Source organism: Parasteatoda tepidariorum, chromosome 12 (assembly GCF_982258835.1).
Source record: "Parasteatoda tepidariorum strain Cologne lab strain chromosome 12, Ptep-v5.0, whole genome shotgun sequence".
Taxonomy (NCBI): Eukaryota; Metazoa; Arthropoda; class Arachnida; order Araneae; family Theridiidae; genus Parasteatoda; species Parasteatoda tepidariorum.
The window spans coordinates 42,607,031-42,623,081 of NC_141766.1; the positions used below are offsets into that span (position 1 = coordinate 42,607,031).

The 16,051-nt window shown below is 34.1% G+C and overlaps 1 protein-coding gene across 1 annotated transcript in view; it reads left to right on the forward strand.

Annotated features, from left to right (window-relative positions):
• LOC107455861 (uncharacterized) overlaps positions 1-16,051 on the forward strand; it is a 259,904-nt gene that overhangs the window by 188,633 nt on the left and 55,220 nt on the right. The window contains exon 3 of the mRNA XM_087155784.1: positions 6,748-6,883. Coding sequence (XP_087011910.1) covers positions 6,748-6,883 — 136 coding nt within the window. The remainder of the gene's footprint in view (positions 1-6,747; positions 6,884-16,051) is intronic.

Below are 16,051 nucleotides of genomic sequence, written 5' to 3' on the forward strand. Positions count from 1 at the left end.
GGTGTTAGGCTTTGTTAGGTTTAGGCTTTATTTGCTATTTAATTATGGATTACTCGGAGAATAATATTGCTCCTCCAAATTTAAATACTAATGAGGATAGTACCGTTGCTTACGGCGAAGTCCCAGTTAGGCCTAATGACTTAGTTACCCCCAAGCTTAGCTCCAATGTTAGGAATCATCCCAACTGTGAGGAAAATTGCTTAGGTAGCGCTAATATAAATATTGACGACGATTATGATAAAACTATAAAAGAACACTATGATTTAGCTGAGCAACCCATCGCCTTCGGCGTCTGCGATGCTTATAACCTGATTATTCAAAATGTTTCAAATCTGATAGGCTATCTGCTTGACCCCGAGTTTTCTAAAAATGACCGCGAAATTGATATCGCCATACAAGATATTGTTGATCAAAAACGGGTGGCAAATGAATTCTATGAGGAAAAAATTCCAGGGATGAAGTTAGGCTCCCTAAATTCCGTCATCGCAACTATGGCTGAGAATGTTCTCATAAACAAAATCAATAAAAGTGTAGAACCTTGGACTGACAAGTCTAACTCTGAGGTAGCTGAAATTGAACAAATGGACTCATACAGCAGTTTCCCTCCGATAAATCAGGCACCTGCTAAGAATCTAAAACGCAAAAAAGCCTCAGAAAGTGACGACGAGGAAAATGCGCAAATCCCAAATAAGCTCATTAATATTGAACCAAGCAAACATGATTTTATCAAACCAAAGAAAGTGGCCAGGATACCCCCAATTGTTATTGATCAAGAAGATCTCGATTGGAAAGATTTCTGCCAAAAACTTAAAGACAAAAATGTTACCGACTTCGAAGGAAAAGTCTCTAACGGAAAAACGATTATTAAACCAAGATCGGAAGCCACTCATAATGCCATTACGGCACAAGCAAAAGATATGAATTTGCCTTATCATACTTATAATCTTGAAGAAGATAAAACCCAAAAAGTAGTGATTAGAGGACTTCATAAAACCACTGACCCGGAAGATATAAAAAACCAACTTGTTTACGAAAATTATCCAGTGATGAATGTTACTCAATTGACTAAAAGAGTTAGAGGCGAAAAAGAGAAAATCCCCCTTTTCTTAGTCACGCTTAACAAACATGCTGAAAATGCTAAGGACATATACGCTGTTAAAAGTCTACTGAATACCTCAAACGTAATCATAGAAAGCTATCGAGGCAGGGGCAAGGGCCCCATGCAATGCTATAAATGCCAGAGATTCATGCACTCACAAACGGGATGCCACTACCCTGTTAGATGCGTTAAGTGTGGAGAAGGCCACCCATCCAAAGACTGCCCTAAACCAAGAGACACTGTAGCCAAATGTGCGAATTGCGGACGCGACCATACCGCAAACTTCAAAGGATGTCCCGAATACGACGCACTGTTGAAGAGAATAAATAACAAAACCAGCAATGTTAGTAATCCCCAAAATCGAAATGCGCCAAGGAGGCCACCCCCGCCAAGGAATAACATGTATATAAACAAATCATATGCCGACGCTCTCAAGCAGCAGTCTCAGAATGAAGAGATTAACCTTTTAGAGCCCAAAATTGATCAGGCCAAAAAACTAGTCAAAGATCTCACCGACATTTATGCGCTTTTCAGCCAGTCGAATTTCATGCATCTCATATCTACAATTAGAAGTAATCCAATTGTAACTGATCCTGAGTACTTCCCCGCAAATAATGGCCAGTAGATCGAATAGTTACAAACCAACTATAATAGCGGCATGGAATGCTAATGGTCTCAATAACAAAAGAGGAGAATTTTTGAACTTTTTAGACGACTACAGCATAGATATCTGTGCAGTTTCAGAGACTCACCTTAACCCCTGTAATAAAATCAACCTTCCAAATTTCAATACTTTTAGGTGCGATCGCACCGCCTACCGCGGAGGTGGAGCCGCACTATTTATCAGGAAAAACTACTCGGCTGCTCTATACAGCTCCACAAATCATGACGGTTTCGAAGAAGTCTCAGTAATTATCAACCTAGAGAACAATCGAAAACTGAAAATCACCAGCATTTACAATCCCCCAAAACACTGCCTGACGGACAAAAATATACAGGATCTCTTCCCCCCGCACTTAGAGAGCATTGTGCTAGGAGACCTAAACTCCAAAAATAGAATTTGGGGCTGCGCTAAGGACAACACCCCAGGCAAAAACCTCCACAAACAAGTCAAAAATTTCAACCTGACGGTCTACGCTCCAGAGGGACCGACTTTTATGCCCACAAATGCCTACCACTCAGAAGATATCTTAGATATTCTCATTACGAACTCTAACAGCCCATTTACTATACGTACAGTTTTTGAGCTTAGCAGCGATCATCTGCCCATCCTAGTTACTGCAAACTTTAAGAAACAAGATAAAACCAGAACAAAAACCACCACTGATTGGCTCACGTATACAAACTGCCTCATAAATAGTTCCAATCGGGCAAATAACCTAAACACGGAGTCAGATATAGATCATGAGATAACAAACCTCACAAATGATATACAAGACGCATATAATGGCTCATCTTATAAGACTGAAATCAGAAGTGACTATTACAAGCTCCCATACTACATTAAATACCTCATCAAAATTAAAAACAAACTGAGAAAAACTTATCAAAGGAATCGAGATCCAACTATTAAATCACAAGTAAATAGCTACACCAAAATGATCAAAAAAGAGATCTATGATTTTAAAAAGGAAACCTGGGATGAGAAAGTAGATAGTCTCACTGTACAGGATAAATCAGCCTGGAAGATGGTTAAAGCTCTTAAAAGCCCTAAAACAACCAATATGCCTCTCCTCGGACCCAATGGAAAAACCTACTCCGACAGTGATAAGAGTGAAATCTTTGCTGACACGATGGAGCTCCAATTCTCTATAAATAAGGAGCCAAGGGACATTAACTCAGAGACGAATATTATTGATACTTATAATAACTATATCAGCACAAATAAACCAAACAAAGATACCGAGCCGATCACCACTGACGAGCTATACAAGATCATCGACAAATTTCATAACAACAAAGCCCCAGGGGCGGACAAAATCAATAATGTAATGATTAAATTCCTCCCCCCTAATATTGTTGAACAACTGAAAAATATACTGAACGCTTGCCTAGACATCTGCTACTTCCCTCAACAGTGGAAACATGCTCAGATTGTCCTCTTCCCTAAACAAGGGAAGAACCTCCTAAAACCGGATAGCTACAGACCGATTAGTCTACTGAAGGCCTTTTCTAAAATCTTCGAAAGGACAATCCTAAATAGACTCAAACCCTACCTCACCTTCATACCTAACGAACAATTCGGGTTTAGAGATAATCTCTCCACTACCAAACAACTGGTCAGGATAGTTGAAGAAGTATCCAAGAGTTTCTATAAAAATGAGACTACTGCCCTCCTGATGCTGGACGTGGCCAAAGCATTTGACCGCGTCTGGCACCAGGGACTCATTTACAAGATGATCAAACAAAATATCCCTAAAGACATGATTCTTATTATCAACAACTACCTAAAGAACAGGTCATTCAACATTAAAATTAACGAAATTAAATCATCAATCAGATCCATTAATGCGGGAGTTCCACAGGGCTCAATCTTGGGTCCAACGCTCTACCTCATTTATGCCGCAGACTTTCCAAATTTTAATGACTCGAGTAATATTAGTACTGCATATTATGCTGATGATACAGCGATCCTGAGCAAATCGCTAAACCCCAACAATGCTATAAGCAACTTAAGGAAGACCATCCCATGCATAGAACAATGGTGCGCAAAATGGAAAATCTCTATCAACTCCAGCAAATCCTCACTGCTCATTATGAGAAAATCAAAAAAGAAAAAGATCAAAAGTAGCAATATCTTACTCTTCAACGAGACAATTCCCGTAGTAAATAGTGCTACCTACCTAGGGGTAACTCTCACCCACAACATGAACTGGAACCTCCATATTAAGAATATATCCGCAAAAGCTAACGGAGCATTCTACTCACTTAAACCAATTATCAACTACGACTCTAAGCTAGCTCTTAAAACTAAGAGAACATTATTCCTCCAATGCATTAGACCTATAATCAGTTACGCTGCCCCCGCATGGAGCGCCCTGACGCCCACGCAAAAACGCAAGCTTGAAATACTACAAAATAAAATGATAAGAAGAATCACGGGGGCTCCCCGGAGACTCCGCATGAGCGATATTAGGAAAGACCTAAAAATTAACACCATACAAGAACATATCGTACTCTTATGCGCCGCCTTCTTCAAAGATGCAACTCGCTGCAACGCATGCAATTACCATACTATTTTTGATTTCGAACTTCTCAGGGAAAATCTTAAATATAGCCCGGCAACGGTGTTTTTCCTCTCAGACGGCGTGCTATCCAAACGGTTCGCCACTTAATCTTGTATATAGTTGTATATATTTTCACTTCTTGAATCAAGGTTCCTGTCCTGTGCACCAATGAAGCCCTTCGGGGGGGAGGCGAGGCAGGTCAGGAGTTGCGATTCTACTCTTATTTTGTATATACCCCTCACTTAATATATTTATATGTACCTATCTAATCAAGTTCTATTTTCATTCATTGTGTTTACGTACTAAGGCAATTTTGCTACTTATTTTACCCCTTTGATTTGAGCTCTAGCTGCACACACTGCTACCCCACTCAGATGAATGAGTTAGGGCCCCTTCGGGGCCGATACTTAGATACCCACCTCACATAGGCATAGGCAATACTTGTGTCATGCTATGCCTTTTAAAAGCAGGCAAAAATTGTCAAATATTTGCAATATTTACTTTGTAGCTATTTACCGTTTATTTAATTATTTTGGCGTGACCGGAGCAGTAGGCATCTCTGAATATAGCCTTTTTCCATGGAACAAAAGCGCAGTACATCAAAATTTTCCGCTGAAAGAAAAGACAAAGTTCCAAAGTGTGCTTTTATACATTAAAAAAAAATTTTTTTTCGACGGTTTTTTTCAAAAAATCTGAGCGTTAAGGGATCAGGTATCTAACACAATCGGACGATATATCTAACAACAAAACTATTAAGATATCTATAAGCATTATTAGCTAACAAATAGATCTTATCTCCATATTTTTTTTTAAATTTTTGATTCGTCATGGTGGCTTAAAATTTGTTTGAAACTTTTCAGATTTAATACACCAAAAGGCTAATGTTGCTAAGGCTAATTATTTCTCAACTACCATGCAAGTTGGCAGTTACGTAGATTAAAATAATCTGAATAGAAGAGGTTGTGATATAAAGAAAGCTTTAAACTGCTTTGATAAGTCATTCGCTACCACTAGAATTTTTTTGACGGAAATTTGGAGCTCCGCAGATCGAAAATCAGCACAATGTTTCCAGACGACCGAATAAAAGAATATTTTTAATAATTTTATTTTTGTAGTTTTGTATGTAATTTTTTATAGTAGTTTTGCATTCAAAACAATTTACATAACAAAATATATATCTTTAAGACTTCTTTACAAATTTATCGTTCGCAATTCATGCCCAATATATTCCAATTAGAAGTTCTTTGTTTTTCGACACAGAAAATATCTAAATCAATACTACCTTATTCTCTTTAATAGAACTGCATTCAAAATATTCAGAAAGATAAAAAGAAAAAAAAATGCTAACTGTCGATATAATTGACAAGAGAAAAGGGAATATCTACTGAATGAAAAAAAAATTATTAAGACAGGTTTGTTTGCAATATATTATTACTTTTTTTTTAAACAGTTCGTCAATAAAAAATAAATATACATTTTTTAGACATATCTTATAAATTTAAATGATATTTTGTCTTGATATAAACTGTCGATTTATTATTTTTGCAAACTATTTAAAGCCATCTGAAAAATCATTTGAATTTAATCTATTTTTTCAAGATTTGTTAAAGTTTTAAAGTTTAAGCAAATATTTAAGTTTATCAATTAATGATACAAAAAAAAAACACGAGGAAAATTAAGAAAAACAATAAGATTTATTTACTGCGCATAATCTGCAAGTAAATAGAACTCATAAAATAAGTTTAAAATGCAGAGAAAACGTGGAAAAAATTACAGATCAATGAAAAAAAGGGAAAAAGAAAAATAATAATAAAAACAACAAGAAACCGTGAAAAAAAATCCGAAAAAAAGGAAAAAAAATTTATAAAAATCCGGAAAATAAAACATATAATCTTTTCATCAGCTCACACCATTATATTCGCAAAAAGGAGTGCTTTCTATTATTGTATCAAAATAGCCAAAGCAAAATATATCAATACAATAGTATGAGGAGCACTCAAAGAAATTTTTACAAAAAAATTGCAACAAATAAAATCGAACACAATAGGTAAAAATATTATGTAAAAACAGAAAATAAAATATAAAGAAAAAACAGAATAAAACATGAAATGAACTCTATAAAGCGAGTAGCGAATTCAAATGAACTTACATGAGCGGGAAATTTTTCAAGAATGATTTAAAATATTTTCGTAACAAGATTGCCAGATTGCCAAATATGAAACCAAAAGCGCAAATTGAGGTAAAAGCGTAGATAGAGGGGTTTGTATAAAGTGCGTTCTTACTGCAGTACTGAAGTGCATTTAATTTGTTACTTACCAAGGATGGGCCCGAAAATGCATGTGCGCAAGGTAATATTATAGATAATTTAAGGAAGTTGACAATTAATAAGATTTTCATAATCGTTTTTAAATTCTGTTTTAGCTTGAAAGATCAAACAGCAGTCATGTTCTCCTGACGTCAACCAGCTTAGACACTGAGGGCCTGTATGGCTGTGAAGTTTCAGGAGAAGCACCTTCTTTCAAAACAGCAAAATCAGAAGACGAAATGCGTGTTTACGGTAAGGACATTTCTTACTTATCTTAGTACTTAATCTTATTTTGATCCTGCCGACCCAATTCTGAGTTTACGATTATGAATGCTTAACCCTGTAGCCATGTAATTTTGATCTTAATCATGAGGACAAGGAAATTCATGAATGCGGCATTAGGACAATTAGTCTTCAATGAGGACTTTTTTTAAGGAACTTACGCATTCCAGTTACGTTTGGAGGAAAACCATGTAAACTTCCAACTGTCAGACTACCACTGAGGATATTTTAAGTCAACACTGTGGTCGGTGCGAACCGGAAGCAGAATTCGAATCAAGCAGTAACCGCTGGGATTTGCCCTGCACATTTTTGATAAAGGCAACTTTTGTACCCTCGTAGAAAAGGGAGCGTACTTTCAAGGACAGAATTTTCCGATAGATTTAATACTTTGTAGCATTCATATGTGCTAAAATTATTTTTATTTTGTTTAACCCTTTCGCACCGACTGTCACAAATACGTGCCAGCATAAAAGCAGAGATGCCAACTGCTACGGGCACGCCTAAATAATTAACAAAGCGGTAAATAGATGCAAACAAAAATTTGCAAATATTTGACTATTTTTGCTAGCTTTTAAAACGGCATAGCATGACATAACTACTATAATGCGGTGAATTATATAAGACTATGAATTATTTAGAAATAGTGGTGGATAAAAATCTACTTATTAAACCAAGAATCACAATTGATAAACTACCACTTTAAAATATTCATTTGCTGTCTGGAGCAAGTTGGCATCTCTGTAAAAGCTTATCAACCAGGGTAAAAAGATAAAACTGGTAATCAAAGTAATTCTTTAGCAGTTTATTTGTGGGCGGGGTTATAACTTTTTGATTTATTTTAGTTACCATTACTTAGTTCAAAATAAAACTATTTAGTTATACTTTGAATTAACATTGATTATATACATGATTAAACTAACAATAATTAAAGTAAAAGCAAAGTAAGTCTATTAAATTAGCAACGCCTGCATTTAAGCTACCGTTTTTTATTTAGTTACATCCTGATTCTGATTTTGTACGAATGCTTTTAAGAATCACCCATCCCCAAGGAGTTAACATAATGTGAAAACTTAAAAAACTCTTTTAACCCCTTGGGGACGGTTGATTCTGAAAAGCATTCGTACAAAATCAGAATCAAGTTGTAATTAAATAAAAAACGGTAACTTAAATGTAGTCGTTTCTTATTTGACAGACTTACTTTGCTTTTACTTTAATTATTGTTAGATTGATCATATATATAATCAATGTTAATTCAAAGTATAACTAAATAGTTTTATTTTGAACAAAGTAATGGTGAATTAAATAAATCAAACAATTATAACTCCGCCCACAAATAAACGGGTAAAGAATTACTTTGATTACCAGTTTTATCTTTTTACCCTGATTGATACAGTTTTATGGTGGCACATATTTGTGACAGTCGGCCCGAAAGGGTTAATGAAGTTTAAATTAAACTTCATGAAATTCTTAACACTCTTGAGAACAATTCGTCACTACACTTCAAGTTTTCAAGGTTATGTGTATCCTGTGTTTGGTGAGGTGCACTGAGGCTTACCCTGGGCCTGAACAAGTTATTATGAGGGCTGTCAGTCTTATGAAATTGTTTCTTGGAAAAGTGACAGCCATGATCATTTTTATAAATATTAAATGGTGTTGTAAAAATAAATCACTTTTGCCTTTATTTATGTAGAAGAAAACTATTCCTGACTCTAACTACTTATTAACGATACTTATTATCAAAAATATTTACACATGAAAATTATATGAAAAAAAAAAGTTATACATGATATAGCTCATAACTAGTTATTTTAAATAGTTTACTTCTACTAAAAAAAGATTAAGAAAAAGTAATGTTTTTACTACTTACTACTAGATATGTTGTTAATGTTCCACCAGCATCTTGTCATTTCTGAAAGTCCAGTACAGATATTTTACCCTATCGCTTACGGCTGGTATAATAAGTGGACCCGAATAGCTTCATTATGCTCAGTGCCGAAAGCAAAACGTTAATACTGAAACTGTAAATATGATGCAGGACTGTGCTTCGCAAGAATCATACAGGGAGTGCTCCTCATTGTGCTCATTTTTTTTGTTGTGGTAACAAAATTTGTTATATTGTAATATTCTTAATTTCCTAAAATTGCTTTTAACACTTTAGTTACTAATCACGCAATATCGTCATACGAAATGATTCCCTACATTTCGTGCCAATAAAACGGATCAAGTGATGGCTAGATGCATGTTATCATGTGACTATTTTTGAAGAAAATGTGATAATATGTTATATTTTAAAGGATCGATAGCATATTTTTTTTAATAAACTTGTAAAATTTGAAACCTAAAATATTTGCTGAAATAAGAAAATTTAAGTTACATTTTATCTTTATAGATTACCACTCTTCAAAGAAATATATAGTATACCCACTTCCACTCGGCTGGCAGTGATCGAGATTTAATGGGTCTACCCGTCATCAAATAATTGTTGTTGTAGGCCATTAGGGCAAAGAATTCGATTGTTCTTGTTTTCCAGAGGCGTCATCTTTGGCAAGAATGGTGCCACACCCATACGTCATACCCGTTTATAGGGTGGACCCATTCATCCATCCCTCAGTGTCATTTGTTATGGGGACAAGGAGGACCTTGTGATCCGACAGATTTAACGTGCACTATTAACCATTTACTACACGGGAGGCCCTCGGCGAGCTGGATTCGAACTTCTATTCTCACGAATGTGAGTCCAGCTCCCTGCCAACAAAGCTGCTTCGGCCAATTAAATAATTGAAACTCTTTTATAAAGGCCAATTTAACAACATGTTGTATTATGAGTTAAAAAGACATCTAGCGTTAAAACGCGAAAAATTTAAAACGAAATAGTAGTTTCCTTAAGTTAAAATTTATAAGACAATTTGGACAGACAAATTTTTTTAATAATTAAGTTAAAACTTAGCAACACGTTTTTTTTCTTCTTAAATCAATAAACAGTAATATCATTTTGACGAATATTTATCTTTGTTAATAATAATCATAAATTTTTTCACGATTTTACTTCATCACATACGACAAATAAATATAAACAAAGCAGATAAATAACTCAGAAACGGATGATTAATTAATCAAAATTTAATGCTATACTACATTATCCTAGACAACATTTACATATTTACAACGAAGTACTTATTTTCTCACATTAAAAGTCATCAGATAACTTGAACATGCAAATTTTTATTATTGATTAAGTTAAAACTTTGATAAAAAAAAAATCTTCAATTTTTGAAAGCGTTTTTCTTTCTTTTTAAATCAATAAACACTAACGTCATTTTGACAAATATTTATCATTGCCATGCGTTACTAAACATTTTTTCGTGATTTTACCGTAATCTCACATAAGACAAATCAATATGAACAAAGCAGATAAATAACTCAGAAACGGGTGATTGATTAATCAAATTTTAATGCATTACTAGATTATCATAGGGAGTCCCCCATGTGTCCAGTCCCAAATTTACCAATTGCCCATCGTTTTACATGGTCCGTGGGAGTAAGGGAATCCTCTGTCCTCCCCAACGTTTAGTCTTTTTACTGTTCCGCCCATATCTATTAAGAAAGAAGCTAACAGTTTAGATTTCGCAGGTGTCGGTGTATTTACCATTGTTGTCACGTATTCTGATTATAGGCCATAATTCATAAATATAGAGAAGCGCAAGTGATTTACAGTTCTTTGGAATCATTATTGGTGAACTAGCTATAATTATTTATTCAGAAAGAAATGAGGAATGGATTGATCTAGTCAAACCTGCATGCTTCTATATTCTAGCATGTATTGTCTGAAATACTTCATTGAAATGGGCGAGAATATCGTAAATGTTACTGTTAGGATGCAAGCGTAATTTTTTATTTACTAGAAAATGAAATACACCAGACTTAAGATATTTTGATAATAGGATATAAGACGTTAGTTTGAATCCATCGATGAATTATTTTAAGGTAAAAATATAGTTTAAAATGCTTTATTGGAGGGTTTTCATGAGTCTAAAATTATTATTATTATTATTTTTTTTTTACCGATTGGATTTATTGCGAAATTAACCCATCAAATTTCAACAGTTCACATCAAAGATGAAGAAACAGAAAAAAAGGTAAAAATGATCAATAATCAAGTGTGAAAAAGTAGCTTAAAATCAAATATTAAATTAAAGATAAAGTTTGGTCATTTAGAGTTTATAAAGACCTTTGCGTCTCAATCTAATTTGTTTAGATTTCATTCTTTTTTTTTGGAGGGGGGGGGGTGGACTTTCTGTAGTAATTCCCGTTTTATAAATTGGACTTAAACCAAAGCTGTCAAATTTAAGGTTCACTCGGAGGACTAAAATATAATCAAAATTTTATTAACACGTTGAATGCCATGGGAGTCACCGGTGACCGCCACTGAGTTTGTTCGTAGCACGACGGGCTCACCGGCGGCCGGCGAAGTCAAAATTATTAGAAACACATAATTCGAGTAAATTTTTAATATTTTTATATTATTATCGTTACTAAAATGGTTTGAAGAAATTAATGCAATATAGAACACACTAAAATAGTTTTATTTATATACACAGAGATGCCAACTGTTTCTTATAGGTAGTCCAATCAGACCACTATAAGGATAAACCCGTTTACGAAAGAGCCATTAAATAGAAAACCTAGTAAAAATAAGAAAGTGGTGGCAAATATATCTCTAAAATCTGTTTAATTTATGCATATGATTGATTTGTCTTATTTACTTGTCAATCACAACAAATTCAATTCTCAAATATATATAATATATTTCTCTCAAGAACCATTAAAATGGAATTTAGGTTCATGCGCGCAACTATCGTTCCTTCACCAGGAGTTGGCACTTGGCTCCGCCTTCATCACGTGGTATCGGATGATACTATTTCGCTATTTTGGGGAGAGGGATGTGAACAAGGCTGCTATTTGGCGAACGTATGACAAAAATATTTACTTCGTAATCTTCATGTGCACATTTTGAAACTGTGCATTCTTTTTTATAAACTTGTTGATATTACTCTCTTTTTATTGAATAGTTTGTTCTTTTTGAGATATTTTGCTGGGAAAAAGTTTTTAAATATAAATTAGCTAGAATAGCGAAAGGTGTAATAGCTGATGGCAAAGCGAAGTAAGTGACTGAAAAAGAATTCACTGCTTGTGTTTGGCCATCACCATCCACGTCAGAAAACCATCACACGGTTTCTTATAAGTAGTCTGCGCAGACTATTTAAAAAGTGAACAGTTTGAGCGCATGAAACCAAATTCTATTTTAAAAGTGACTGAGAGGAATTTGTCATATATATTTGAGAATTGAATCTGTAGTGGTAGACAAGTAAATAAGACAAACTATTCATATTCAAAATATAAACAAATTTTTAGACATATATTGGCTACCACTTTTTTATTTTTACTAGATTTTCTATTAAAGGGCTCTTTTGAAACTGGTTTGCCTCCATAGTGGTCTGATTGGACTACCTATAAAAAACCGTGTGGAGACTTTGCTCGCATTAGAGGTTATCTCGATTTCAAGGGGGGAATTGTTTTTCCTCTTAGGCTGAGAGCAAGGTCGCAAGTAGAAACTTTTTCGTCCCTCAATGAAATAGATATACCACAAAAACAAATTGAAAGAAATGTTATATTCCACAAGAACAAATTGTTAAGATAAGGCGTTCTGCATTCTAATTCCTCATAAATCTATCACTCCTTATCTCCCCTTCTGCTGACCAGACGAGTGGTCCTCTCGCCGTTCAATCCCCTTCCTCTAGCGTCCACCATGTAAAAGGGGGCGACCGCAAACGATTTGTAGCTTACAAATTATCAATTTGTAATTGTGGGATATCTATTTCACTGAGGAAAGCAAAAGCACCTAGTTTTCAGCCTTACTCTCCCGCGCTGAAATGAACTCTGCGTCCGAGGAGGTGGAGCCAAGTGCCAACTCCTGGTGAACGAACTATAGTTCACTCTTTAAACAGCTTTCGCAGACTACTTATAAAAAAACCACGTGTAGGCTTTCGGATGTAGGCGGTGAAGTCAACTGGCATTTCTGCTTATTAGCAACTTCAAAGACAGCAAACCACAATGTTTGTAACTCACAGATTATATACGTTCGAGATGAGAGAATATATAGAAAGCAATATATAGAAGAGAATATATAGAAAGCATAAATTTTACTACTACTTCAAATATAGAAATTAAATTTTACGCCAAATGCGTAAAAATTGGCAGGTATGCATATATAAATGAGATAACTCTTATCGGTGCAATGTCGACTGTTTTTCAAGACCTTATTCAACAATGACTACTAGAAAGCTAAAACTTCCAAACGCTACCATAACTGTTAACTGGCAGTGCCGTTGAGAAAAGAGAAATTCTTAGTGGTAGCAACGTTATAGCGTTTTGACGTTTTAAATCTTCAATTTTATGTTTCAAGAAAATTTTAAACCTACCATGACACATCAATAGTTGTATATGTAGATATGTTCTATTTGTAAGCTTATTTTGCTCTTAAATGTTTGAGTAGTTGAAGTTTTAGAAAATATTTCTAACTTTAATTGTTGTTTTACTTCCACTACGTTATATTTTAATGATTTCACTAAGAATTATTCTAAAAAATTATCGTTTTCTTGAAAATACATTTCAACGATTAGTTAGTTAAGATACATACTGAAATTTTGCAAACATTTACAGGTGAAAAATATCACTTACTGAAATACAAGTTAGTTTAAATTTTATTCTGAAATACCTTTCAAAGCCATATAGACATCTAGTTAGTAAATCTATGAACAAAAATTTAACAGAAGTTTAAACTGCAAAAAAGGCATCACTTATAAAAGAGTTGCCACATTTTTCGTAATTTTTTTATAATTTTAATGAAAATTAGTTTGAAAAAATTCTTTTACAATGACTTGCAAAAGCATTTCAACGTCTAGTTAGTTAATCTTTATACAGCAATTGAACGAACATTTACAGAGCAAAAAATTTCCTCCATAAATAAAACACTCCAGATTAAATTACATATAATATATAAAAAAATCTCAAATTAAGTATCCACTAAAAAGCGTATTATTAAAGCATAAACTCCGTCTTTTTTATAAAACTATAAAAGTTTTTATCTTTAATTTAAACATTCAGCAATAAAGTGCTCAAACCGAAGTTAACAGATAACAAAAACTACTAATATCTTCAGCTTCATAAATTCTGGATATAAAAAAAAACCTGGAATCGAATGAATAAAAAACCGGAAAAGAAATCAGAAATTGCTAAGAATCTCGAAATTTAGTTAAATTTCAGCCTGCAATTAGAATGAGGGCTATTCAGTGAGGAGAAAAAAGGTTTATCTTCTGCAAACACAAATGGGATCGATCCGTCATCCCCAGTCAATACAATCATTAAGTGTAACTCAAATATCGCGTGCAGGGTTGTCAGGCGATATTTTCGGAAATGGGACAATTTTTTATTCGCCCTATCACTCCAAGCACAAGTGCCGTAGGAAAAAAAAATAACAGATAACTCTAGTCGTGACTGCTATGATATGCACACTTCATACGGACATTTCTCCTTTAAACAATGAGATATATTTTCTCACTCTAGTTAAGGAAAAGGGTGGGACAGCTTGTTTGTTTATAACCATACTTAGTTGCCATGTTTTTTATTTCTTTTAATGATAAAAGTGACAGCCATGCCCATTTTAATTTCTTTCTTTAAATGTTACTAAGAAGAAAAAGATTTTGAGCGATAAACCTTTGTAAGTAATAGACTTAGCATTTACAATTCTTGGAGTAACAAAAATTCAATCCAGAAAAATAGTCCAATCAAAATAAAGTACAATACAATTAGCTCCTTGAGAAGAAACTCGATGATCCGCCTAAAGTAATAAAAGTTTTTTTTATTTAATTTTTTTTTTCTAATTTTTTTTTATAGATATAACTATCGTTGAGCAGCCGGTCCTATTTTATGTTCACGACTACCAATGCTCAACTCCGCAGCCGTGAAATTTTGAACCCAATCCAGAACACAAGGGAATTCCTGGATCAAGAATCGGGAAAAATTTGCCTTCGTGGAGGACTTTTTTTAAGGACTTAACCCGTATGTGCGTTACATGGAGAGAAAAACCACGAAGACCTCCCACAATTATCCTGATGGGAAGGGGACTTTAACCCTAGATTCGTCTATCACTGAAGATATTTTACTCAGCATTGCAGTCGGAGCATGCCAGATGTGTAATTCGTATCTACCAGCCATCGCTGGGATTCGCACCCGGTAAAATTTTTGCTGAGAAATAAATTTTAATAAGTCAGATATTTATTTTCTCAGGAACTATTCGACTGATTTTGCTCAAATTTAATCTTCTTCTTCATTTAGCATATATTCAGTGAAATTAGGTAAGAAATTGTGGGACATGCAATTTAAATTTTTTCGATTATTAAAACAATAATAATAAATAAAATAAAAAAATTATTAAAAAAAATTTTTTTTAGCATAGAATTATTTTTGGACACACAAGCGTTTAAGGACACACAAGCGTTTGGACACCAAAATAAGGCTTTAAAAATCTTGGCAAAACTATAAAAACTCAGGAAGACCTCTGCCACTTTATAAAATATTTGCAAAAAGCGTAGTTGTTTACACCCCCTTCTTATCTTTTGTGTAGAAAAATCTTAATGTTTTGTTTAGATAAAAACAAAAAATATCATTATCTCATTTTGCAATCTAATTTAAAAGAAATTAGAAATACATACATTATTCACCAATATAATACACCGAAGAGCCATTACATTATGACCACCCTGCTAATAACATGTTGGACAACCTTTAGCTCTTAAAACTGCTAGCACCCGCCGTGGCATTGATTCCACAAGGTGCTGATAGGTAGTCTGAAGTATCTGGTCCTGAAATTCCCTCAGATTGCGAAGGGTAGCGACTTTGCTGTAACTCGAATATGGGTAGCATAGCAGTCAACGTGTTAACGTGATGCAGAGATGCCAACTTGCTCCACTTTGTAAAATAGTATTTTCGAGTGGTAGCGAAATTAAAGTTACTTTTAGTTCAGTATTTTTCATTTTAAGTAATTTTTTCACCACTAAATATCAAAAATTATAAACATCA